The sequence below is a fragment of the Acanthopagrus latus genome, chromosome 21 (assembly GCF_904848185.1).
Source record: "Acanthopagrus latus isolate v.2019 chromosome 21, fAcaLat1.1, whole genome shotgun sequence".
Lineage (NCBI taxonomy): Eukaryota > Metazoa > Chordata > Actinopteri > Spariformes > Sparidae > Acanthopagrus > Acanthopagrus latus.
In genome coordinates, this window is record NC_051059.1 from 198487 (window position 1) to 225320 (window position 26834).

General features: G+C 41.1%; 2 protein-coding genes across 3 annotated transcripts in view; one reads left to right on the plus strand and one right to left on the minus strand.

Moving 5' to 3' along the window:
• The window catches only part of si:ch73-14h1.2 (putative ferric-chelate reductase 1), a 36553-nt gene extending 22246 nt beyond the window's left edge, over positions 1–14307 (plus strand). Inside the window, exons 4-6 of the mRNA XM_037083336.1 lie at positions 11722–11819; positions 14011–14101; positions 14175–14307. Coding sequence (XP_036939231.1) covers positions 11722–11819; positions 14011–14101; positions 14175–14234 — 249 coding nt within the window. The 3' untranslated portion in view covers positions 14235–14307. The remainder of the gene's footprint in view (positions 1–11721; positions 11820–14010; positions 14102–14174) is intronic.
• Positions 14308–16484: 2177 nt separating this feature from the next.
• The window catches only part of agla (amylo-alpha-1, 6-glucosidase, 4-alpha-glucanotransferase a), a 68672-nt gene continuing 58322 nt past the window's right edge, over positions 16485–26834 (minus strand). The window contains exons 25-35 of one of the 2 annotated variants that reach the window (XM_037083330.1): positions 21072–21174; positions 20818–20941; positions 19862–19963; positions 19577–19688; positions 19253–19388; positions 18960–19072; positions 18608–18819; positions 18378–18475; positions 18033–18120; positions 17171–17304; positions 16485–16794 (exon numbers count right to left, since the gene is read on the minus strand). In XM_037083330.1, the coding sequence (XP_036939225.1) occupies positions 16677–16794; positions 17171–17304; positions 18033–18120; positions 18378–18475; positions 18608–18819; positions 18960–19072; positions 19253–19388; positions 19577–19688; positions 19862–19963; positions 20818–20941; positions 21072–21174 (1340 nt within the window). In that variant the 3' untranslated portion in view covers positions 16485–16676. Of the gene's footprint in view, positions 16795–17170; positions 17305–18032; positions 18121–18377; positions 18476–18607; positions 18820–18959; positions 19073–19252; positions 19389–19576; positions 19692–19861; positions 19964–20817; positions 20942–21071; positions 21175–26834 lie in introns of both variants that reach the window. The other variant, XM_037083329.1, reaches the window with a different exon arrangement.

The window sequence follows — 26834 nt, forward strand, 5'->3', positions numbered from 1 at the left end:
TCACTGACATGTTTTTAGGACACTCTTAGGCTCGTGTCATAACTAATGGCACACAATCATCACCTTTCTCGTTGCATAGGGGGACGAGACAGGGTTGCCCTCTATCTCTGCTGCTCATTGCACTGGCGCTTGAGCCTCTGGCTGAGGCTGTTAGGCAACACCAAGATGTGCATGGTATGACAGTTGGGGGAACAGTTCACAAAATTGTGCTTTATGCGGATGACATTTTGCTGTTTTTAACAAAACCTGAAATATCAATACCAGCTACTCTCTTTGTTTTTCATGAGTTCAGTTCCTTCTCAGGCTACAAATTAACAAATTAACCATTAACTTTGGCAAATCAGAGGCCATGCCACTAGGTAATCTAACTGGGTTAACTTTACAAATGCTACATTTATGGATCTCCAAGAAGGTTGCTCTCAATATTGAAAGGGCATTCTCCAGATTCATATGGTAAGGCAAGAGACCTAGACAGAAAATGAAAACACTACTGCTGCCCTCTGACAGGGGAGGCCTGGCCATGCCAAACATATTTTTTTTTTTACAACTGGGCCTCCCATGCTCGCTTCCTGTGGGAGTGGTTACATGCTCATCTTGACTCACGGCCCTGCCAAGATTCATTGTCATATTTGCCTTCCTCATTATGGAGCTTGGTCATGGGCGATAGGAAGAAGTTACCTGGGGATATCAAGAAAAATCTGATTATATACAACATGGAGTGTGGCAGGATATCTGTAAATATTTGGGTAGAGGAAGTTGCGCCTCATTCCTGACCCCTCTTGTACGGAACCAGGATCTTCCTGGTCATGTGTAATTGGAGAATTATACCATGATAGCGCATTAATGAATTTCCAGCAACTACAGTTACAATTCAATATCTCTAAAGAGAGTCCTGTCAAAGAGAGATTGGAACCTACTACCATTATTTCTGGCAATGTAAATTCTAAACCATTTATAGTTCAAACTATGTGACAAATAGCCATTATTGGCCAGAATTTTTTTTTTTGATTAACTGGATCAAGGATAGACCACCTACTGCCACATTGTGCTACAGGGAGATATTCAGGGTTCTCTCTCATGAAATGAAAAAATCAGTGCAGTTTTGAAGGGTAACAAAAGGCCCTTTATTGAAATGTGGTGTCCTGTGCCTGACTACTTAATTAATGAATGAACTGAATTGACCAGGGTTAGTGCTGAGAGGCCAATACTCCCTGCAGTGGCCTCACCCAGCCAAAATAAACTCATAGGTGTCTTTTTATTGTAACTTCTTGCTCCAATACTGCTATGGGTTAGTGTTTTAACTCAGCTTATTTTACTGCATGTACTATTGTGTACTATCATGAAAGGTTAAAGTGGATGTTGCTGGGTTTTTTTTACAGCTACACTAGTCGGTACTATCTGTACACAGGACAATATGGTGAAAAGCTTCTGTGTGTAAGAGAGGGAGGGGGAGGTGGTCAAGTAAGTAGTCAAGGTATTTCTGTTGAGAATGGATGGATGGCACTATTCTGTTTTATTTATTTATTCATTTTTTCTGTCTGTGTGTTACCGATATGCTGCTGATGCTAAAATGTCTAGCTCTTGTTTCTGTTGAAAAGCAATAAAATTCTGGGTTTTTGTTTTTTGTTTTTTTTTAAAAAGTCTTAACGCATTTGAAAAAACTGAAAATAGACATAGCCTTTATACAGGAAACTCATCTGACACCACTGGAGCATAGGAAATAGAGGAGGGATTGGATGGGGCATGTAATATCATCATCTTTTAACTCTAAAGCCAGGGGAGTGGCTGTCTTAATACATTTGAACAGCCCTGTAACAATTGGAGAAACCATTGTTGATACATTGGGGAGATATGTTTTAATGAATTGTCAGATTTACTCAGAACCCTGGACTCTTTTGAATTTGTATGCACCCAACTATGACAGTGATTAATTTGTTCAAGACATATTCTTGACGTTGTCAGGAGGACGGCAAAACATTCTGATAGGGAGTGATTTAAATTTTTGCCTGGATCCTCTCCTTGATAAGTCAACTTTGATCAGTATCCAACACAGCCAAAATCACTATAGAACTAATGAAGGAATTAAACTTATATGATGCGTGGAGACAAATGCAGGAATTTGGTGCTGCTCACTCTTTCCACAGCAGAACCATCGATGGTCAGTGGCAGGTGTTGGGTGAGGCCTCTAGGAAAGTCAACAACAATCTCCTTAGTCTTGCTGACATTCAGTAGGAGATTGTTGTTTCTGCACCATGTGGTCAGAAGGTTGACCTCCTTCCTGTAGTGAGTCTCGTCACCCTTGGTGATGAGACCCAGCAGAGTTGTGTTGTCTGAGGTTCCTGTTGACAACATGGTTGATTCACAGAGCAGTAGAATCTGAGTGTTTATCTAGAACACTATCAGATCACTCACCTCTGACCCTGTCCATATATATGCCTGAAAAAGCTACTAATATGTACAGGTGGTGTCTGAACCCTACTCTGCTTCAAAAAACAGATTTCTGCAAATTCATGATCAGATTGGGCTACTCTGTGAGACAAATTATGCTTCTTCTCCCAATAGTTTTATTTTATGGGACACACCAGTTATTATAACACCAGTTATTAGTAAATACAAACCATTAATACATATTGTATATTGAATACTTATAACATTGAAAAAAAAAAACATTTTGAGAAGCAAACTATGAATTGGGAGAGAAGGTGCACAAAATTCTGCCTTGGCAACTAAGAAAAGAAGAAAGCTCCAGGACAATTAATTCCATTCAAACGTAAACAGGTTCTGTATCATGTAACCCAATAGAAAGTAATGCTGCATTCAAATAGTTTTACATACATTTATACACATCAGAACCACCAGAAAATCTGAGTAACATTGATCAGTTTTTTTGTCCATGATTGAACTGCCCAAACTTGGCCAGGAGGACCAAAATAGTCTTGATCTGCCCTTTACACATGTAGGAGACACTACTTGACAATAAGGGTAATTAATCACTGGTGATTACTCGTAAATGGGGCACCACCTTCGTTGTTTAACTATTTTGAATAATCCGACATAATTCAAAATCCAACTGTACAAGTTTGGCTTTAACAGTTGGAATCAATTCCTGATCAGTTTATTCAGTCTCATATTCTGAAGCAGTGACTTCTTTCAGTTCTCCACATTAAAATTAAGTTCCAGACAACGACATAAGGTTATATATATTTATTAACCAAATAATTCAGGGTAAAATAAATGAAATGAGAATTTAGATGAACAACAGATAACAGAAAATGTAAAGACTGTAATAGGCAAAGTAATAGTTATGTGACTGTCGGTAGATGGTGAAATTAATGAGTCGGGCTTTATACATTAAATATTATGGGAGAAAATTTTAATACTAACGAGACCCTAATCTCAATTCTCTTAAATTCATAAGATTTCTGTTTTTGCCATACTCAGACAGAGTCCTGATAATCAAGAATAGAGTTATTGTTATTAAGGAACTTGAAGGGGAAAGGGGAAGGGGAAAGGGGCACAGGACACAACCTGTGGGAGCTCCGGTTGGTGAAGGTGGTTGAAGATGTTTTAGTGAGCACACTGACTGCAGGTCACTAGGAAGCTGTGTACCCAGTGAATGAGTAGTGGGGGGTGTTGGGAATCGATTATATATATATATATATATATATATATATATATATATATATATATATATATATATATATATATATATATATATATATATATATATATATATATATATATATATATATATATATATATATATATATATATATATATATATATATATATATATATATATATATATATATATATATATATATATATATATAAATTAAAATATCATTATTAATTAATACAATTATTGAGATGAGCTGGCAACTCATCCTGGGTGTACCCTGGCCTATGCCCATTATGTGAAATTGGATTTGGCCCCAGTAAGCCCCGCAGCCCCCCTAGGGAGAAACGGCAACATCCTGCGACCCTCACGGATAAGCGGAAAGAAAACGACACAAAACTAAACAATTACAGTTGATTAATGAAACCTAGATAACTATGAGTCATTAATGAACACGGGACTTAATAGCTCTCGTTGGAGAGACTACAGGAAACACCGAACGTGATTTGGTAAAGTCACGCAAGAACAGGAATCCTGAGGTGATGATTCACATTCAACTGAATCGTGTACCTGGAATTCAGAAATGGCGGCAGTGAATACAGTGGGGCAAAAAAGTATTTAGTCAGCCACCAATTGTGCAAGTTCTCCTACTTAAAAAGATGAGAGAGAGGCTTGTAATTTTCAGACAAAATGAGAAAAAATAAATAAATAAAAAAATAAAAATCAGTAAATCACATTGTCTGATTTTTAAAGAATTTATTTGCTAATTATGGTGAAAAATAAGTATTGTCAATAACAAAAGTTCATCTCAATACTTTGTTATATACCATTTGTTGGCAATGTCAGAGGTCAAACATTTTCTGTAAGTCTTCACAAGGTTTTCACACACTGTTGTTGGTATTTTGGCCCATTCCTCCATGCAGATGCACACAGACTTTCAACTCCCTCCAAAGATTTTCTATGAGGTTGAGATCTGAAGACTGGCTAGGCCACTCCAGGACCTTGAAGTGTGTTTGGGATCATTGTCATGCTGAAAACCCATCCACATTTCATCTTCAATGCCCTTGCTGATGGAAGGAGGTTTTCACTCAAAATCCCGCGATACATGGCCCCATTCATTCTTTCCTTTACACAGATCAGTCATCCTGGTCCCTTTGCAGAAAAACAGCCCCAAACATGATGTTTCCACCCCCATGCTTCACAGTAGGTATGGTGTTCTTTGGATGCAACTCAGCATTCTTTCTCCACCAAACATAACAAGTTGAGTTTTTACCAAAAAGTTCTATTTTGGTTTCATATGACCATATGACATTCTCCCAGTCCTCTTCTGGATCATCCAAATGCCCTGTAGCAAACTTCAGACAGGCCTGGACATGCACTGGCTTAAGCAGGGGGATAAGTCTGGCACTGCAGGATTTACTGATGGTAGCCTTTGTTACTTTGGTCCTAGCTCTCTGCAGGTCATTCACTAGGTCCCCCCGTGTGGTTCTGGGATTTTTGCTCACCGTTCTTGTGATCATTTTGACCCCACGGGGTGAGATCTTAGGTGGAGCCCCAGATCGCGGGAGATTATCAGTGGTCTTGTATGTCTTCCATTTCCTAATAATTGCTCCCACAGTTGATTTCTTCACACCAAGCTGCTTACCTATTGCAGATTCAGTCTTCCCAGCCTGGTGCAGGTCTACAATTTTGTTTCTGGTGTCCTTTGACAGCTCTTTGGTCTTGGCCATAGTGGAGTTTGGAGTGTGACTGTTTGAGGTTGAGGATAGGTGTCTTTTATACTGATAACGAGTTCAAACAGGTGCCATTAATACAGGTAACGAGTGGAGGACAGAGGAGCCTCTTAAAGAAGAAGTTACAGGTCTGTGAGAGCCAGAAATCTTGCTTGTTTGTAGGTGACCAAATTCTTATTTTACCGAGGAATTTACCAATTAATTCATTAAAAATCCTAGAATGTGATTTCCTGATTCTCATAGTTGAAGTGTACCTATGATGAAAATTACAGGCCTCTCTCATTTTTTTAAGTGAGAGAACTAAATACTTTTTTGCCCCACTGGATATCGACCAAAGGTGATCACTACATGTGCGTGCAAAGTTTGAACAAAGACAGTCGTCTTTGGTCTCGTGTGCAGTTTGATTGCATGAGAGGTGAATTTAGAGGCATATTACCCACAGTTCCAAAAAGGTAGCCGGGCTACTGTGAGGAGTCCGCCTCTGCAGTCAATAAAGGGAATGGACTAGACCAGGAGTGCGGATCCCATGTCAGGATTGGTGAGGACACAAAAGTGTTGTTTTTTTTTTTCCCATATGCAACTCATACCACCAAAAATCACAACTTCGTAGAGGCTCGCTATATCATTCAAAAAGCACTGCACAGGGAACCATTCATTGTGCTTACCTTTCTTGTTTATTTGTCCAAAACAGCCAAGAGCGCGTGTCACTGCTTACTTAACTGTTATTGTTGGTAAATCATAGTTTTAAGGGACTCGGTCATGTAATGTCTACACATGTTCTTATCTTTCGCCTTCCTCCAACCCTCCCAGATCCCCACTTCTTCTCACCATCTTCCCTTTCTCCCAGTGTATGGGACTACTTTATGCATGATTAATATATTAATATTAATATAAAATATCAAAATATGAAGCTCTAACCAAGTTATGTAAACTAACTGATCATGTTTTTACAGTGCCACTTGTGCTGGTAACCAGTTCTAAAAACAGTTCTAAGAGAACAATATATAACATGTAAGATAATGTAAGAAACTGACAAATATATTTCTGACTCTACATTCCATGTCTGTCTACAATGCAAGTGAGTGGGTAAACATTATTTGTTCCACCATTTCAATCATTAGGGCCCGAGCAGCGACTGCAAGCAGTCAGCGAAGGCCCTATTGAAATTGTATTGTTTATTATTATTTATTATTCTTGACCGACTGTTTTGCCCAATTTCGCCCCTTTCCCAAACTGGAAAAGTTGTGTAACTTTGCAGGGAGGATCGGCCACTCCCGAAATTCGATATTTTTGGGTCGTCGCACACGGTCCACGTGAAATGGCTAAATAGCGCCCCCTACAAAGTTGAAAAATTCCCATAGGGTATGTCGATGACATTGTCGTACCTGAACAAAAATTGGTAAAGATGTTAAGCATACCCAGATGCACAAAAATTTCTCTTGCCAGGAAGCTGAAATTCCAACAGGAAGTCGGCCATTTTGAATTTTATTTTTTTTACTCAAAACGAACTCATCCTAGGGATTTCGCCCAATCAACTTCACATCTGGTACAGATCATCTCCAGATCTAGCTGATCTAAAGTTGTGCTCTGCACGTCTGTAGCTCAAAGGGCGTAGCTGTTAGGGGTTGATAAATGTGAATGTTTCGGCGCTCGCCATGTAAATTTTAACGGCTCTCACGCCCACATACTCGAACCTAGAAGCTTCAAATTTGCTAAGCATGATGGGAGCTCAGCCATGAACGTTCCGATGTATTAACGTCCCACCTTACTCATGGCGCCCCCCGGTGGTAACAGGAAGTGACCAGTTCTTACTCTTAAATTTACTGATGCCGCGTAGTTCACTCCATCAACTTCATTCCAACATCCGTTACTGCCCCCTGCTCGCACCACTGCCTCCATGCCCCCCCCACGGTGGCGCGGGGGAGCGAGGGCCCGCATAACCGCTCGCGGTTTTCTAGTTTCTTTTTAGATCTGATGATGTGAAGAATGTGAAGTCTGAAAATATATCTGTTCCATTTTGAATAATTTAGGGTATTTTTATTGGGGGAACAATTCATGTTTTTCAGAAACTGAGGGGTGGGGGGACATGTCATCCCAATCCCCCCTGGGATCCGCAGCCATGGACTAGACACACGTGACTTATGTTATAGCGGGGTTATTAACTATAAGTTTCTAACAGATCGCTCATTATGTGAGATTATGTGTATCTCGGTGTGTGTGTTAGTAAAAGGAAAGAAGCAGCTAAGCGAGCGCTAAGCAGACAACAAAGACAACACAATGACCATGTGGTCCACAGCTATTGTCTCTCCTTCAAACAGTGGCCAGCAAGCAAATCAAGGTTTGTTTATCGTCTGCTGATTGAGCCGGAACACAACGTATTGTGGTTGCACAAGGCGGCAAGACTACACAGGCTGGGTTAGCCTGAATGAGCTCCTAGCGAGTGTAATAACACAGTTAGCACACAGTACAGTAAACCATAAATCGGCCTCAGTGGGCCTCTCACAACAATATAAGCACGACAAAGAAAAACATGCTATATGCTGTCTGTTTCTGCCCAAACAAAAGCCTCTTACTTGATGCCACTCATTGCGGTTAGCATGTGTCTCATTCAAGGGTACCCATCTGCAGTCAAGATGGCCAACAAGGGCGCCACCATATATCCAATCCATACCAGAAGTCTCAAACGGAAGTTAGTTAATCACCAAAATATAAGCCGCCATTTATCCAATCCATACTGGAAGTCCCACGCGGAAGTTAGTTAATCGCTGAGCTAAAACCAAAATAAAAGCCGCCATATATCAAATCCATGCCGGAAGTCTGAAGCGGAAGTTAGTTAACCACTAAAATAAAAGCTTAAAAACACGTACGTTTACACACACACTTTATGGTGAATACTTTATGAATACAAATGTGAATATTATCTTTGTATGGTGGTGGTGGTAGGGGGCTTCACTCACTCACTCACTCTCTCTCTCTCTCTCTCTCTCTCTCTCTCTCACACACGCACACACACACACAATTACACAAAAGTAAGATTAAATAAACTGAATTCTCAAATTAGAGAATTAATAAAATGGTCAAAACAAATATCATACTTACTATCACACTAGTATATGGTAAATATGATTTTGTATTAATTAATGTTTCATCAATTTACAATTAATTTTGATTGTAAATATCAATATTACGGTGTGCATGTGGGGGGCTGCTCACACATATCATTCACGTTAGAACTGAAAAATCATAAGGCCAACACTGTAAATCATTGGTACTAATACACTGTAAGGGCTATATTGGGCTATATTATATAGATATTATACAGGATCTTGTTTGCCGGAAGCTGTCATACTCTCCCTGTCTTTCACGTATATGGATGAGCCTGTCCACCATAGGGTGCCTTCATTAAACACAGTACACACTGTTTGCTCAAAAGCATAGTAGAGAAGCTTAGCTAAAATCATCAGTCCTACTGGTCATCTCCTCACCTACCAGGGATCTTCATGTATTAAGGGGCATCATGAGCAACACAGTGGCCCCAGAAAAGTGTGACTTCAACAGAATGGGGAGTTCCTGGGTCTGGAGATGTGTTCATTTTCATGTGTAACTATTAAATGACTCTTAAATGACTATTAATTGGACTCTTTTGTGACAAACATTTTATTGTGTTCCAACGCCAAATATTCTAAAGTAGAAAAACAAACATCCATCTCACATGTCATCACATTTTGCTGTCCCCATGTCTTGTGTTGCACATGCACTGGAACACTCAATCCTCTAGAAGTTTTTCTGACGGTATAGAGGCTGTTACTTTGGTCAACAGATGTACTTTGTAACTGACATTGTGATGTTGTGCCCTTTACTTGGCCATGTTTTCTTTGGATGTGTAAAAACAAATTCCTCTTGTACAAAACCAATAGGCAGTGCGGGCACCTCACATGGGCTGGTGGCACATCTTGTGTTACATCTTCCTTTGGAGCAATGGGATCCTCTGAGGTTGGAGCTGGGGTTGACTGAGACAGATCTGGGGTCTTCGGGGATGCTGTTTGTGTGTAGGAATGGTCAGTTTTGATGACTGACACAGAAGGTGGGAATGTGTATGAAACACTCATTGATGATAAAACAGTAGGGTGGGTCTCTGGTGAGCTGGGCAATATCACATTTATTTTTGCACTATATAAGATGGGGCATAATGGTGTCTTTCCGGATTATTGTAGTTCCACAAAATGGACAGTGAAAATGGCCTGCAGGGCAGATTGCATCTGCAGATGATCTTTTCTAAAAAAAGGAGAGTAACTTGTCTTAAAAATCATACAGTACCTGAGAGACAAATATTTACTTAACATCCTATACAGTACATACAAATGTATTTTTCCTTACTTTAAACAGTTATGTATACTTCACTGTTTTAGTGTAAATAACTAAAATGTACACAATTTAAATAGAAATTACCTTAAATTTATTGAGGTGACACATTTCCTCAAGACTGTACCATACAGTACATTAAAGAGCATCAAAACATTTTGACTTCATCATGTCTTCATACAGTAGTAGTTTTTGTGTTTTTATAGGTTTCATTTGGGTTTCATTGAATAAAAACATGAGCAGCTCTCAGGCAGATCCAGTAAATGTTTGCATACCAAAATTGTTCTGAAAAATTTAAGTTGTAAATATGAAAAAAAAAAATGGCCAACAAAATGAGAAATTATACTCGTGACATTATGTCAATAACATACTAAACAGCTAGCAGTGAAAACACCAACCCCCCCTCTGTCCTGTCCTCTGAGCTCCCAGCCAGGGCTGTAGGTAACGGAGCTAGCTAGCTAACAGCAGCTACTGCTAGAAGCAGCAACAGTCACTCTTCGGACAGTTGGCTAACTCTTGCGCATTACACCTTAGTTATGATTTCTCAGGTCTGCTTCTTTGCAAAAGAACAGTTAATCTGACACATACAAGTCGTTAGTACTCTCGTCTTTGGCTAAGCTAATGTTAGCCCAGACCATCGAGTCAAGCAGATTAACAGCCTTCACGACACAGGACACTCCAACTCTTCGATGCATCGCATTTGTAATATATATTAAAACACGAATTACATCTTAGAGAAGATACCACACTCGTTGGATGACAATTAAAAGACTATTTCACCTACCATTCCCCCGTTCTCTGTTCATAATCTATTAATCGGTATGGACGCCGAATAAGCAATACATTACACGAAGAAGAAACTTCCACTTGGGACCTCCGGTATGGATTGGATATATGGTGGCACCCTTGTCGGCCATCTTGACTGCAGATGGGTGCCTCTCGTCTCATTTGACTCGGAGCTGCAACTCGTTTTGGAGCGCGAGCGCGGTGTCAGCTTTAGCATCCTAAAAGCTGACGAAGGCAGGCAGCAATCATACTGTGAATCGATCTGATGCAGGACCGGACCTCGGAGGTTTCGTCTCCTTCTGAAGATTATCTCTTCCTTCTGCAGACAGGGAGGAGATGAGTAGGTTGTGCAGCGTTGGATCCAAAACAATAATAATGAATGTTCAAACAAAACAAAAGTAAAACAAAAACAGTCTCTGTCTTGTCCAGTGAGGAGGAAACTGAAGCTCAAGCAAAATGGACAAACGTTTCTCAAATTTGCACCCTTATGGCAGCAGTTGCGTGAAACCGGGGGTCTCACCACAACTTAATGCTCCCTGGGACTGCAACATGATTTGGGGTCTCATGACTTTTAAACTGGGAGTGACGGCACTGTGATCCTGGCGGAGCTTCCGAGCTCACAGCCAACAGAGACCGGGTGAATGTCTTGGGCGCAGGTCAACCGGAGTCACAGTTTTCACACCTTTTTCAGCCCTGTTTTCATCCCTTTGTTCTTGAACTCCACAAGCCCTAGTAGATAGGCTTCTGATTTCTCCAAAGGCCTTCTCTTTGTTTGAGGCCATGTGGGCCAGAGCTCACTGCGATGAGGAAGTTTTCTGATTATCTGGTGGCGCCTAATTGTGTTGGAAGCAGAACTGAAGTTAATAAAGAAGAGACTGGCAAAGTTAGAACTGACTTGGATTAGCAGCACCAGGACATTTTGCTTGGGGAGGATGTCCTCAGTTGATTGATAAAACATATGACATCTGCTGTCTTTTCTTATTAGATTTTTTCTGGTATAGACACCTTTATTAAGCAGTAGACAAACAGGAAACACAGGAGAGAGGGGGATGTGACATGCAGCAAAGGACCTCCAGCTGGGATTCAAACCGGAGTCGGCTGTGTATCTGGAATGCACTCTAACCACTCGACCACCTGCGCACATGTGCTGCTGTCTTGATGTCTAATCATAGCTTGTATTTTCATCTTTATTAGAACCAGTTTGTTTGTGTCCATGAGCAGAATTCAACAGTCAGTCAGGCTTCAGGAGTCAAGAAGAAGAAAGTCCAACTGACCTGGGAGGCACCCAGCAGCAGTTACTATGGAGACATCTTCTTTAGGTAGGTAGACACACACACACACACACACACACACACACACTTTCTTGTAAAAAACTTTTAAATAACCTTATTAAACATACATTCAAATCCCAATTTGTAAAGCATACCTTTAAAATAATGGACACACACAAAAAGAGATATATCTTCTAGTGGTTTATTTCACAAAAACTGAAAATTTAATGTGCAAAAGCATGTGAACCCTTTTAGTTAGTAGCTTGCTCCTCCTTTTGCAGCCATTATGTCTTCTGAAACCACTAACCAGTCTCTCGCATCTGATTATGGGGATTTTTGCCCACTCCTCCTCAGCCAGTTGAGAGAAGTTGGAAGGACATAGGGCAACATCTTTCACCACAACATTTTGAGTATGAATCCTCTTTCTCTGAAACCATTCCTTTGTAGTTTTGCTAGAATGCTTTAGGTCATTGAATTGTTGCATAATCCATTTTCGTCCTAGCTTCCCTGACTGATGGCAGGAGATTGTGGTCAAGAATTTGTTGATAGGCCTGATAATTCATGGTTCCTTTGATAATATGCAGTTGTCCAGGTCCAGAAGCAGAAAAGCAGACCCAATCCTTCACATTTACACCGCATTTCACTGTTGGGAGAAGGTTCCTTTCTTGATATGCAGTGTTGGCTTTTCTCCAAACATGGTGGTTTGATTGTGACCAAATAATTCTATTTTGAATTCATCTGTCCAGAGAATGGATTTCCAGAAGGCCCCTGGTTTGCTCTCTGGCAAAGTTGAAACGGGCAGCTTTGTTTTTTTTTTAAGCAGAGGCTTCCATCTAGCAACCCTCCCATGATTGTAGATGCGTGCACATTTGTCCCAGATGCTACCAGAGTCTGTGGCTCTCTAGAGGTGATGTGTGGGTTGGCCTTGACCTGGTTCATTATTTTTCTGGTGCTTCTGGGTGATAGTTTTGATGGGCCCCCACTTCCAGGCAGAGTTGCTGTCATGTTGAAGGCCCCTTTTGTACATTTCATTTGTAAATGATTTGTCTTACAGTAGATTGATGGAGCTGGAATCTTTTGAGATTTCTCCTTTCCTCTTGGCATTGTTGAACTGTATGGAACTACAGTGCAGGGGCAATTCGGGGCATGGCAGCAGTCCCATAGCCACAAGGCTATCACCTACACCTTTGCCCACATCAATGGGCAAAACTACGAGTTGTTTTGTTCTTGATACGGTACAGTACGGTATTGTCAAGGTATGTTCCCCTGGGAGAAATTTTTTAAAAATAGCCCCTTAAATGATAGATTCTGGTGAATTTTGTGGAAATAAATGGACAACATTCAGACATGTGATAAACAAACCCAATGTGAGCCAATATTATTGTAGAAGGGCTTTCCATCGCTACCCACCTCTTCTATTAGGGCTGGGTATTGTTAAGAACCTCACAATTTGATTCGATGTCAGTTCTTTAGGTGACAATTCGATTCAATGTATTTAATATTTATTTAAATGCTTTGATACTGATTCAGTAATATGTAGTAATAAACAAATAATTCATTAGAGTACCTGTTGATAATTGAAGTTTAAATTTAAAAAGTAATCTTAAATGACAAATCTTTCCTCTAGGAAGTTGTAGTTCAAATTGAAATAGATGCGAGGGGGTAAAATGTTGACCCCCCTCCCTTCCCGAAGAAGAGTGCAACCCGCAGGTCAGGGTGAGACCGGCTGTGCTGGGAGTTTACAGTCTCTGAAAGAGCGGTGCATCAGACACCGGCTACCCGCCTCCACAGCTCCGATGGTGTTTCTGTGTTGCATCACCCTGCGACCCTTGAGCGTGGACACAAGGCGCTTCAAGCTGCCGGAGGTGGGGACCAAGAGGTGTCCGGCGAGGGACAGCGGTGGGTAGGGGCTGCTGCTTGCCTGAATCGATTCAGAGGATTTTCTGAGTCGATACTGAATTGAGAACAAACATATTGCAATGCACTGATGAATCTCCACCTGCATCCTTAAGTCCCACTAAACAAGTATGACATTTCATACATAAAAGTTGGTGATGATAAAATAAAAAAATAACGGTAAAACAACAGAAACATCTAAACTGATCAAGGGGTTCACATACTTTAAAGCAGCACTGTACATGCCGCTAACAGACCCATTACCTGGACCAGAACTCATTGCCGACCTTCTCTAACATTAATTTATGCATTTGCTGTGTTCTTGCTGTTGTTAACATTTCAGTGCCAGTCTGATCCAGGACTACACAACATTCTGGGTTCAGCTGAACAGCAGCACTCTGAGCCTAGAGAGCAGTGGTAACTCTGCAGCTGGAGTGAGTACTGACTGACCGAATGACTGCTGATGGATCTGCACTGTGATGCTGACATGCCTCCCTCTCTTTTCAGGCCCTTTCCTCCTCAACTCTGATCTTCATCAGTCTGCTGAGTCTGTGTGTCCACTGCTGACACACACACATAATCATTAATTGTGTTTTAAATTATGTTTTATTTCTCCAAACAAGCCATGGTTGATCATCTTTGTGAACAAAAATGTTTCCTCATCAAGACACACACAAAGAGGCGAGGAGACAATGGCCTGGCTATTTATAGCTTTATTCTCTGTCTATGGAAACTGTAACACTATGCAGAGTAAACATCAACATTAGAGACACACTGATGATAGGATAGGATGAATGTGTAACACTACAGTTTGAGTTCACAGAGCTTTGCACTATTCTACATGCCTGGACTGTGATTGTGGAGTAACGCTGACTTGATTATTCTCCAGAGTCAATCGGCCACTGCACAGGGAAATCTTGCTCCTCCACTCACACGCTAACTGCACTGTGCAACAGAAGAATAATAAAAGTGCTGCACTGAATGACACACAACTGGTCTTAATTATGAGCAGTCTTATTTTTGACCACTGACCACTTTAGTTTTCAGCAAAGTAGTGGTAGCTCACCTTCACCAGGATAAATGAGTATGTCGTGTTGATATCCTGCAAACAGATGTAAGATGCTGTCGTGTTCTGTGCAGGTACCAGGTGGCACTCTGGCAGGTACCACACTGAGTGAGGATGTTTTGAGTTCATTTAGGTTTTGTGTTCAGTAAACAAGGATCCAAAGAGACTGGGTGATGTGTTGTGACAGTTGTGAGTCAGAAGGATTTTAAAACACCTCCGGCTGACCTCTTTTATAATGAAGAGGTCAGCCGGAGGTGGCTCTATTACCACTAGCTGAAATGGGCACAACACCACCCATCGTATGACATGCCTCAGCCAATAATTAGATTTTCTCACTGGCATGTATACTCGTACAATTGCAGTTGTCCGATTGAGTAGCATAGTCAAACTATGGCTGTTATCCAATTAAGCTGTGCATGTAAACGTACTGAGTGTGACACACCATGAGGAAACTGACCCTGTGAAAACACTAACACAACACTCATGCACAAAACAATTTGTTTTGTTAACATTAATACATACTTAAATGATATAAATATTGAAGTACTCATAAGGCTTGTGGGGAAAATGTGGTGAAATGGGAAACAGCTGGAAGACTGTGTATTTGTATCAAGGCAGGTGGGGGTGCAGGACTGTGTGCTGTATGGGACAGACAACTTGGGAGTAATATGTATGTCATACTGCTGCTACAGCATGTATAGAGTCACCCTGTGGTGACACTGGGTCACTTGTTTTGGACAGGTTACATGAGGACTGGTTGGGAGGTCAATACAAAAGACTTGTTTTAAAATAAAGTCAGCAAAAAATATTGTTCTACCAGTTTTAGACTGACTGCTGGCTGGAGGAACATCAGAGGGCTGTGGGCATATTCAATTAAATCATTGAAAATATGAGTAAATGTATCATTGTTTCTGACAAACGCTTAAGAAAAAACAATCTCTCTAATTCCACTGAAAACCACCAGAACATCACTGGTACCATTTACAGAGCATCAGTGACATCAGAGAAGTGAGACGTCTGCTCAGAGCACCAGGCGTTCTTCATATTAATACTTGTGTGACACTCATGTTTGAGAATAAACCCTGAACAAGACTAACAGCATATCAGCTCACGAGATCTTGCTAGTTTAAATGAACAGCTCTTATTGATATCTAATGGAGAGGTAGAGCTGGGCAATATCTCGTGATCAAGACTACATATGGTCTTAACTTTTGGATATGGTTACATGGTGATATGACATCAGTGTTTTCATTTCCTAGTTTTATAGGCTCATTACAGCAATTAACAATCAATGAAAGTACCAACAGTCAGCCTAAAATATTGTCACTATGAATGTCTAGGTTTTTAATCAAAAATACTGTGATACCTGATTTTGTCGTCCAGTCTGAACATTTATGAAGACCATTAGGGGAGACTTCGAAATATATATATATATAGCCTAAAAACACTGCGCTATTATTTTAAGGTCATACTGTCCCAGTCCTGAAACAGCCCAACTCTGAAGTTTCTACATGAACTAAGATGGGTCATCACAATTAACATTTATCATGTTAAATGAACTTTTCCCATGCTGTTGCAGAAGCCCACTGTAACTGTAGAGAGCTTGTAACAGACTCACTCTCCCAGTGGAAAAGTGGGTAGAAACACACAGAGTGGTGAGCTGGGCAGGTAGAGTTGTGCAGGTAGAGATGGGGGCAGATAGGCAAGGCAAATTTCAAACGGATCACTGTGAGCTGACAAAAGGGAAATGGTGGTGTTGTAATCCTGTCATGTATTTATTGTATGCAATTTGAAGCAGGCGTAGCTGCCACACCAATTAATATGACTGTGACAGCTCACTGAAGGCAGACTGTGGGAAGTGATGTGTGTTTCTTCTCCAAGCCAAACAATTCTCCCTCAGTATGCAGAACAGCCTCACATCAGGGAGACGGGATGATGCCCATTTAGAGGTCAAAGAGGACCTCAAGCACAGTGGCCAGAGACCAGGCCTGGGTCTCACAGCTGAATGGGCAGTACTGGCCATTCTCATTGGTCAGCTCTGGCAGACCTTTCCATGGAGACCTGAGAAGACACCAACAATGAAATGATTCAGCTCACTTACAGAGTAGTTATTGTACCTTTCACTCATTCTGAATGTATTTCTCTAAATGGTATAGCACATAAATAAAGACGTTCATGTACTGTGAACTGCTTCAGCAATATTAACAATGGAATATCACATTTTTTTTCATCATACATTTTTCAATTTTAAATAAAAAAAAGAACTATCACCTAATATGATCAGTTATGTGATTTTACAAATAATATGAGATGAAAAGAAGGACAGCTGGAGTCGGGTCCCATTGTTACTGTACTAGTTTGAAAATGTTTGAAAAGATTCGTACTGCTGCTGTGCAACCGAGTATAGGGCAGGTGGATAAACAGGTGACATTCATACCTCTCCAGGTGGGTGTAATGTCGGGACAAAACATTTTTCACCAGGGTGACAGTTGTGTTGTAGGTTTCTTCTCCAAGCTTCTTGGCAAAGTAGAGTTTAGCACGCAGGAAGTATCCAACTGGCCACAGCCACTCCTACTCATGCACACAAAATATGCACACAGAAACATATACTGACACTTAAAATTTGAGTTTTCATAACAGCTGATGAAGCATGCCCTAGGACCCCCTGGCTGACCATTCCATCTCCTTACGAGAACAAAAATACATTTCACAATAGCCGTAAACCTCTACCACACATTATGTGTGGCTGCTGGTGAGAACAAGTTGATATCAGCAACCTGATCATGTCTGTCTATCACCTAAAGCAGTGGTCCTCAGTAGGCAGCCCCCTGGGCTGCATTCAGCCCGGCGGCCGCCTATTTGTGGCCCCCGAACTGTTGTTCCTTCACCATGTGTTTTGGTTGGGTCAGCACATGTATATCAGGACCTGTCTCCATGCCAACAATACACGGACAGCTAGGTCACTCACTGCTGCAAGCGCAATTTTTAACATTCACTTTCGTTTTTGAAGCAGTTCGCATATTTACATTTTGCCGGCTGTAGTAGCAAGTTCACTGCTAAAAGAAAAGTGGACAGTGAAAATTGGTAATTCGAGGAAGAATGTAATGAAACATTTGCATTCATTCTCCCTCCAACCAGCACCCATGTGCTTAATATGCCAGGAGACTATAGCTGTTATTTGAAACAGCATCATGAGACGAAGAACAGGAATTTTGAAGAGCCATTTAAGATTTGTATTCGATCACCCCTGATCTAAAGGGACTTCAGGTGTTTGCCAAGCTGATGTGTGTCCCACTCACTGGTCCCTGGTGGTAGTTGAAACCTTTTGCCTGGTTGTAGTTGTCATTGTCCAGAGCGTTGTCATAGACACCACAGTACACCATGTCACTGAGAGGACAACACAAAGACGATATCAGTGAGAGTTTGAACCTACTAAACTGGTCAGTTTAATGTTGTGTGTGTGTGTGTGTGTGTGTGTATATATATATATATATATATATATATATATATATATATATATATATATATATATATATATATATATATATATATATATATATATATATATATATATATACACACACACACACACACATATACATACATACACACACACACACCCACCCAACTTCGTATATACATACTCGGGGTCAAGTGTCTTCATTCCTAGTGGTCCCAGTAGTTTCTTCTCAGCCACCTCCAGAGCCTTCCAAGCTCTCTCCACTGTAAACAGCTCTGGAGCCTTTAAATACAGACACCTTCATGACAAGCAGCCACTCACAACTCTGGTCATTCACACACTCAACATGCTACAGACTAAACAGTCAATAACGTAACACACAGTTAGAGCTGATGGAGACATCGCTCTGCTTACCACCACCATGGCAACAGTGAAGTTGGGTCTCAGCTGGTAGTCACACCAGGGACTGGAGGCACCATAGCTGTCCTTATAGATGCCTTTTTTATGCACCAGTTCAGGGTGTTTCTCATTGGGATCATTTGGGGCCCCAGAAACCCAATATGCTGCTTCAAAGGACTGCTGTAGCTGCTGGTTCCACTGGCTGTAAGAGATGAACACTTCTTTACCTGGAACACAAAGGAAATGCTTTACTGATTACCGATGGGTGATATTTATTTAACAGAGATATAGGTAAAACCTCAGTGTTTCTGTCTGTGTGTGTGTGTGTGTGTATGTGTGTGTATGTGTGTGTATGTGTTTGTAATACCATCTCTGTGTACTTTAGCTCCATCATAAGGGAACAGTCCTTTGGCATGGAGCTCCACCACCCAGCGAACAGCCGACTTACTGAGACCAACTATCTCCACTGCAGCGCCATCTCTGGACAAAGAAAATGATACAAAACACAAGTTTCCTGTACACAAGCTTTTAGGTATTTGGGCTTTTTACTGTGAACCAAACTATGACCCTATATCAACATTTGAATCAAACCTTTTCACCCCTAGCTGTTACCTTTCAAACAGCTGCGAGAGACAGTGTGTGTGTGTGTGTACACATTACCTTGGAGTAGCAGGCATGCCTTTGTTCCTCGCTCTCTCACTCTCTCCCATCTTGTCCATCCACGTGCCGCAGTTAAATCGGTTTCCTCCAGTCACAAACCCTGTGGCTGGATCCACCTTAGCAGCCACGTTGAAGCCTGTGATGGAGTAGAGGAGCTCAGAAACTTTGTGGTCAATACTGAAAAGGAGTTCTGAAAGCTGCTGCTGTAAATGGATCTACTATTCATTATTCCTTAACATCAAGACTCCATTATGAACTTATATTAATATCACATACATACATATACACACAAACACACACACACACACACACTCCCTGTCTTACCTTCATCTCTCATATTCATGTCTATCTTGGATCCAGCATTTCTCTCTCTGAAGGAAATTCCCTCCAGGTGGCGCTGCAGGGCCTCCTGGATCACATCATACAGACACTGCTCCTGCTTGTATGCACACACACACATTTTATTTAAATGAGTGTGCAGGATTTGAAAATGTTAAATGTTGGTGATTTCTAGTGGTGGTACCAAGTAAGACACTGTGGCAGACAACAGAGCATGCTGCAGATCGGTGTGTGTGTGTGTGTGTGTGTGTGTGCTTTAGCTGTACATACCACCTCTCCAGGTTTGCAAGGTTCACAATCATCAGTAGGGTACATGCGTGTGATGGGGCAGCGAAGTATTTCATGACCTTGAGGGACGTGGATAGCGTAGTCCTGAATAACAGCACATAGTAGGTATATGAATATTAATTAAATATGTTTACATGTAATTGTTTGAATACAATACAGTCAAAATCAATTATATCATTATCACTCATTTATATATCACCAATTCACAACCAAAGTTACATCATGACAAATGGAGCAGGTCAAAACCTTACTCTTTAATTTATTTATAATTAACCAACATGTGGATCAGCCTGATGAATGTGGAACTGTAGGTATACAAGTTCATGACTTTAATATCTTTGAAATTGGTATATATATTTTTTTCAGGCATAGACACCTTTATTTGACAGTGGACAGACAGGAAATGGGAGAGAGAGGAGGGGGTGACATGCAGCACAGGTCCTCCAGCCGGGATGCAAATCGGGGTCCGCTATGTATGTGGCAAGTGCTCTTAACCATTCAACTATCTGCGCGCCACGAAATTGGTAGTTTAAACAAAGATTATTCATCTCTCCAGCATAAGCCATTTTGTTGTACCATGCACATGTACATGTGTCCTACACATGTGCATGGAACTACAAAATGGCTTGTACATGTGCATGTACATGTATGGGACATGCACATGCACAGTAGTGCACAGGAGGGTAATTCTGTCTGTTTGGGGTGAATAAACCCTCGGTCAAACTCGCGTGAATTTGAAATTTCAGTGAACAGAGATATCTTGTTAGTGTTAGTTAGCTTGGTAGCTTCCAGAGAGGTGGGCTTGACTAGACTTGCTTCATTTTTGATTAGCCATGAGGTACAAATACAGCAATTCTCATTTCAGGTTTCATCTATTTACACTCCTTCCTCTTTCCATCTATTTCCCCATGACTTTCTGAATGACAGTATCCTCCTACCTGGATGCACTGCAGCCACCACCATACAGCATCACGACAGTTGTATCTGGCACAGCGACCCTCTCCCAGCAGGTTGGGGATCAAACCGTGCCGCAGCGTCCCAGCAAAGGCCAGGATGATGTTACTATGTCAACCATGAGACAGAATAGCTTAATTTGTGTTCTGTTATGAATCTGATGTACAGTTTAACAATGCTCATATGAAAAAAGGCCAGTGAAGCAGCTACACACACACACACACACACCCCTACGCACCGAGCCTCAGTGTGTCTCCCAGTGAGCAGCATGAGTCCTCTGAGAGCGATGAACGTGTCTCTGCCCCAGCAACGGAAAATGCCAGACGAGAAGTGAGGAAGACCTGAGGATCATTGATTAGTCTGTTACTGTATGTTGGGACCCACAGATAATGTCATTCATTGTGGATTTCATGGACTGTGAACTGAACTCAGTGTCTCAGAATTCCCTATTCCTGCCAGTATTCCAGATCAGTTAGCACCAGCAGCTGTGATGCAAAGCTTGCCGGCTAACTACACCATCTGAGGAACACCAAGCAAGTTGGAACCGAGCTGCTATCCTTGCAAAAGAAAGGAGCGACCAGTTCCTTCCTCTGCCAACTTTCATCAGATGTAATGCATATGTGTTCAGTGTATGTGTTTGTTATTGGTGTTATTGAGACCTCAGGTCAAGTTATTGGTAGTTTGCTTTCTTAGACGGCTAATTCGACATTAGTCTGCTTCACACAGACTCAGGGTCTCTGCATGCAATGAACCATCTCCTCTAACCTGGCATCACATCACACACACACACATTCCTTGAGCCTGGAGCATTTCTCACCCACATGTGATATCAGTGACCACCATTTGTTCTGCCAGACACACACACACACACACACACACACACACGTGCACACACACACACACACACACACACACACCTTTGTGTTGAATAATCACAAAGGTGTATTTGTTTTTGTTTTGTATTTGTAACGTTATGGTAAATTTGGTTGTAGTTATTAAGTTAACTATTAATAAGAGTTATAAACAGTTTAGTGCCTTTTTATGTGACCGATTTTGTAAATTTGCTATGTTTTCCCTTCTTCAAGGGTGGTGCCCCGAGGTGATATAATGCAAATTGGATCATCTTTATCATAATTAATCATCCCAAATAATCGTTAATTATTGATAGCCAAATTTAACCTAATCTCCCTTTTATTGTTGCATAAACATTACGTAATTGTGCCTCATGTAATGCAAGGCCCAACATGTATATATATGTATGTTACACAGTCATGGTCGAAAATTTAAATCTAAACATAGCACAAAAAGTAAGGAAATTTGTGTTTGGTAGATTACTTCTTTGTTGTAACAATGCTTCTTGGCAATAAATCTCATACTGTGGAAAGCCTGTTTATTTCCCTTTTAAATGTTACCACAATTGTAAGGAACATGCATTTGTGGGATGAGCAGCAGAGCTGAGTATGTAGGTTGCGCCTAGGGATGTCCCGATCCAATCAGGTGATTGGAAATCGGGGCCGATCTCGTGGTTTCAGACTCGGAGTTGGACATTACATCCCGATCAGGGATCGGATATATATGTATATTCATTCTCATTATTTTTTATCAGATCTATAATATTTCAAAACAAATGGGAAAAGTAATAGCTTAATATTGATGGTCAGAGTTGAGATGGTCCACAAAGCAGTGAGAACATTAGGAGGAACAATTGTGGTCACTAGCAGCAGGTGCAGCACTGACAAAGCCGAAGCTAACTGTGGAGACGGAACCACAAGCGGGGGAGATGCTGCAGCCCTTAGTGCTACTACACAGTTACCACAAACAGACTTGTGGCATGTCAAGTGTCTGAAGTTTTGTTCGGTTTGCAGCACTTTCGGACCAGCACTGCCTCCGTCTCCATGTCTGCTGCTGCTGCGGTGGTTGCTTCCGCTGCTGTACCTTGTGCCATCTGCTACGGCCCCTTTCCCCTCCAAGTACTCTGCCCTGAGCTCCGCTGCCAGCTGCTGCAGGACTTTCCTCCGGGCTCTCCTGCTGCTGGTGCACTGCTTGAATAAGATGCAGACATTGATCCCAGCCAGGTCGAGGATGTTATAGAAGACTGCCACCATCTTCCTCTGGCTTTGATGGAGTACGCCCTTGCATCTGATCCGGGACGTTCTTGCCATACTTGGTGTTGTTGTTGTAGTACATCGCAGACTCTGATTTTGCCTTCGCCCCAATGCTCAGGATGCAGACATTGCAGACATTCTTCCTCGGCTTTCCCTGGTACACAGTCAGAGTTGCATCACTTCAGCACCTTAGTGTTGAACAGCTCCGCTCGCTGTTTCACCGTGGGGGGAACTCCCGTTTTTGTTTGCTGTATAATAATTCACTTACAAGTGTACTCACAAATAAGCACAGCTGGAGGCTGCTAACAGTTAGAAACAAGAGAGACAATGAAAGCAGGAAACCACACGAAATGATGTGTGGTCAATATGACCACTTGTGGCTGAAATAGGTAAAACATATCATATTTTATTTTTCTTTTTGAGTAATTTATATAAAAACTTTTCTAAATTAAAATAAGACACTCAAGGACAAGTCATGTAACAGCAGTATTGCATTTTTTCATTCAACAAAGCTGAAATTGAACAAATACATTTGAAAATGGTCAAAATGACCGTCTTGGCCGTTCTAGTGCTGGGTACTCTTTTCGTGGTTCTTGGGGCTTTAGCAATATTGCTGTTGTGGCATTCATGCCAGTGAAGCAAATTTGAATAGGATTGAATTAATAAACCTTTAGATTCTTGCCTATAGACTGATAAGCCTTGCCAATGGGAATTTAAATTTAACTGTCAGGCGATGTTTTCCTAATAGAATTATTTTTTTCCAAGCTAGCTATCTCCCTAGCTATCAACCACAATCTGTCTGGTCTGTCAATAAACTCTATTCAGCTCTGTTATACCATGGTCTGGGGGAATACTCGATTCTGATTGGCCGCAGGGTGTCCATTAAACCCTGATATATGGACACCTACTAAGTAGTTCCAGTCAAACTGTCTGTTCACCAATCTAAATTAATGCGCTAGCTGGCGTATCAAATCTGAATATTTTATTTCCAACACTGAGTGCAGTCCATCAATCCTTCAGTGCCTTATCCTCTGAACCAGGACTGGGGCGACGCGTCGACGTCATAGATTATGACCAAAACAAAAAATGGCGGAAGTGAGTAGCGGCAGCTGCAACACAAGTGAGTCAGTTGACTCTGATCAATGCACAAAACGAACTCGTGGTTCTAAGGTATGGGACTATTTTACCGTAAAAGGAAGTGATTCAGTTGTTTGTCGCTTTTGTAAAATGAAAATGGCGTATCATAAAAGCATGACGGCTATGTGCCACTTCCTCAAATGACGGCATCCAGGAGCAGCTTGTGCAGATGACAAAACACCATAAGTTTCCAACTTTCAACATCATTTTTTTCTTCTTTTCTCATTTGTTTTGTTGTACCATATTACCATATTATAACATTAAACATCATACCCTGTCATTCATCCAAACACCCCCACGTACACATGCATGCACACACACACACACACACACACACACACACACACACACACACACACACACACACACACACACAGTACACGCCCTGCGTATTCTTAAGGGAAAAGCAAAAAGTGTATGTTATTTTCATGTGAATGAAGAGCACTTTTTTGCAGAGAGCAAAGTAAATGTTACATTTTGTTAGTTCAAAAAAGACATCACTGCTGCTGTTAATATTTTATCTATTTTTTGTTGATAACATTTCCTTGATTCAGATTTTGTTTCTTTGAACAACAGTTTTATTTATTAAAAGACAGTATTTTATTTTGTGTTTTCATTGAGGTACATAAATTAGCATATGTAAATTGCTACATAAGTCAAATAATGGAGAAATAATTGATAATCAAATCGAAATTGAATCGAATCGAAAAATGAATTGTTAGATTAATTGATGCATCGAAAAAATAATCGCTGGATTTATCGACTACAAAAATAATAGCTTTGCCCAGCCCTACTCTGAACACCACAGGATGGCGATTGTAACACACAAGCTGCAGAAAACACTTCCCCTCTAAACTTACTGATACGCGAATAATCCCACATCCCGTTCACTGTTCAACTCTCTACTTCAGGCTGCGGCCAGAGTAACGTTACACGGCAAATCATTTGTTCGTGAAAATCTTGATATTGATTTGCGGACAATGACATGACTGGTTAGCTAACTAGTCTTGTTAGTTAGCATACTGTCAAATTATATTTAGTGTTTGTCAACTGTACGCAGTGTTATTGACTGTGAATCTCGCTAGCATTGTGTTAGCTTTCTGGCTCATCACTGAGCGGACTAGAATATCTCCCGTTGCCATGTCGTATCTATGGTCCGTCCTATTTACTGGAAGAGTGAACAACGTTTCCGTTGCACAAGAACCTCACGGGAGGGTAATGATTGTTCCAGGTATTAGTCAAACCCTCAGGGGTTACCAGGGAAACTAAGTTATAGCTTGTGAAAAACTGTGTATTTTGCCTGTAAAACACATGAGAATTTAAATTAACGGTCTTAATTTCTTTTCTTTGGCAAGTGACCATTATCCCTTACTTAAATAACAGGTGATAAAACCCTGAGGTAACGTTAGGTCGGAGGAAACCCTTCTCACCTAACATTACTAAACTCATTTCTAAACTACAGCTTATCATTTGAATGTTGGCTAGGGCCTATATATCAAACCTGAGATTAATTCTGAAACACATATAAACCCTAAACAGCCTAAAATTAATTTTCTTCATTTAAGACCACGTATAAGAATGGGCTGCTGCTGCTTCCGACTCAACTGGATGTAACACATTCACGCAGGTAGTGATGAGCAGCACTGCGGACAGCGGTGAGAGAGAGAGAGAGAGAGATGATCCTCATCAACAAAAAGCATTTTGCTTATGCAAAGAAATAAATCTGTTTAACCCATGGTCAGTAGTATTAGTAGGTGTATAGGCAAACAAACAAACAACAACCACCAAGACCATTATTCAATTGTAATATTACATTTGTGGGAAGTTATTACAATACAGATGTTTACATCCCCACAATGTAATAAATCTCCACAAACGTAATAGTTATTACATTTGTGGGAAATTGCGTTTTAACGTTTGTAGTAGTGCAGACATTATTACATTGGCAGGCGTTTGGGACGGGCGGCACTTGAGGTATAGTGCCCAGGGGCACCAAATGGGGTTAATACGGGCCTGACCAGGGTTTTAAAGCTGCTAAAGCTGTTTTAATTCTGGCTTTAGCGCTGTTAACACATCACAGTTTTAATATTTTTTCACGCGAGAAAGTCACAGTTTAATCCAGTGCAGAGTCTGTGGCAGCCACGACTGGGGACCAGGGCAATGGCTGTCACAGCGGCAGCAGCACCGGTCTACTGATCTGGTCGCCCAGGGCCAACCTCCGTTGTCATCCCGGGGGAGAAAACGAGCCAAGTAACTTAAAAGCACGCTTTTACAGGTTTACACTAGCTGGTTAAATTCTTTTTAGGAGATTAATATTGGTCTCATTGATGAAATCTAACAACTGTGGCAGTTGCATTAGTTTGTCTGTATGAAAAGTGTGCAGGGCTGCCTCTGGGCTTATGTTACATCAAATGCTCTGGCTACATTGTCCGAGGTGCTTGAAAACTTAAGGCCTGCCCTACTCTGCTCTGATTGGCTTGAAGTCCTTGGTTGCCTTGAGTACCATTGGTAGTTGGAACTGTCACTTTAAACGACTGGTTACAGTTTTTTTTTTTTTTTTTTTATCATGTTGCTGTGGCAACATGATTAAAAAAAAACAAAAAAAACACTCCACCAAAATATTGCTACGCCGGATTTCCGGCACCATGCCGGAGGTCTTCAAGCCCTGATCTTGGGACCTGCAACCGATTAGAAAAGGCTCCAAGTGACTTTCCTGGCATTTTAATATTAGATATGAGCCAGCAGATTTGGTCACATGT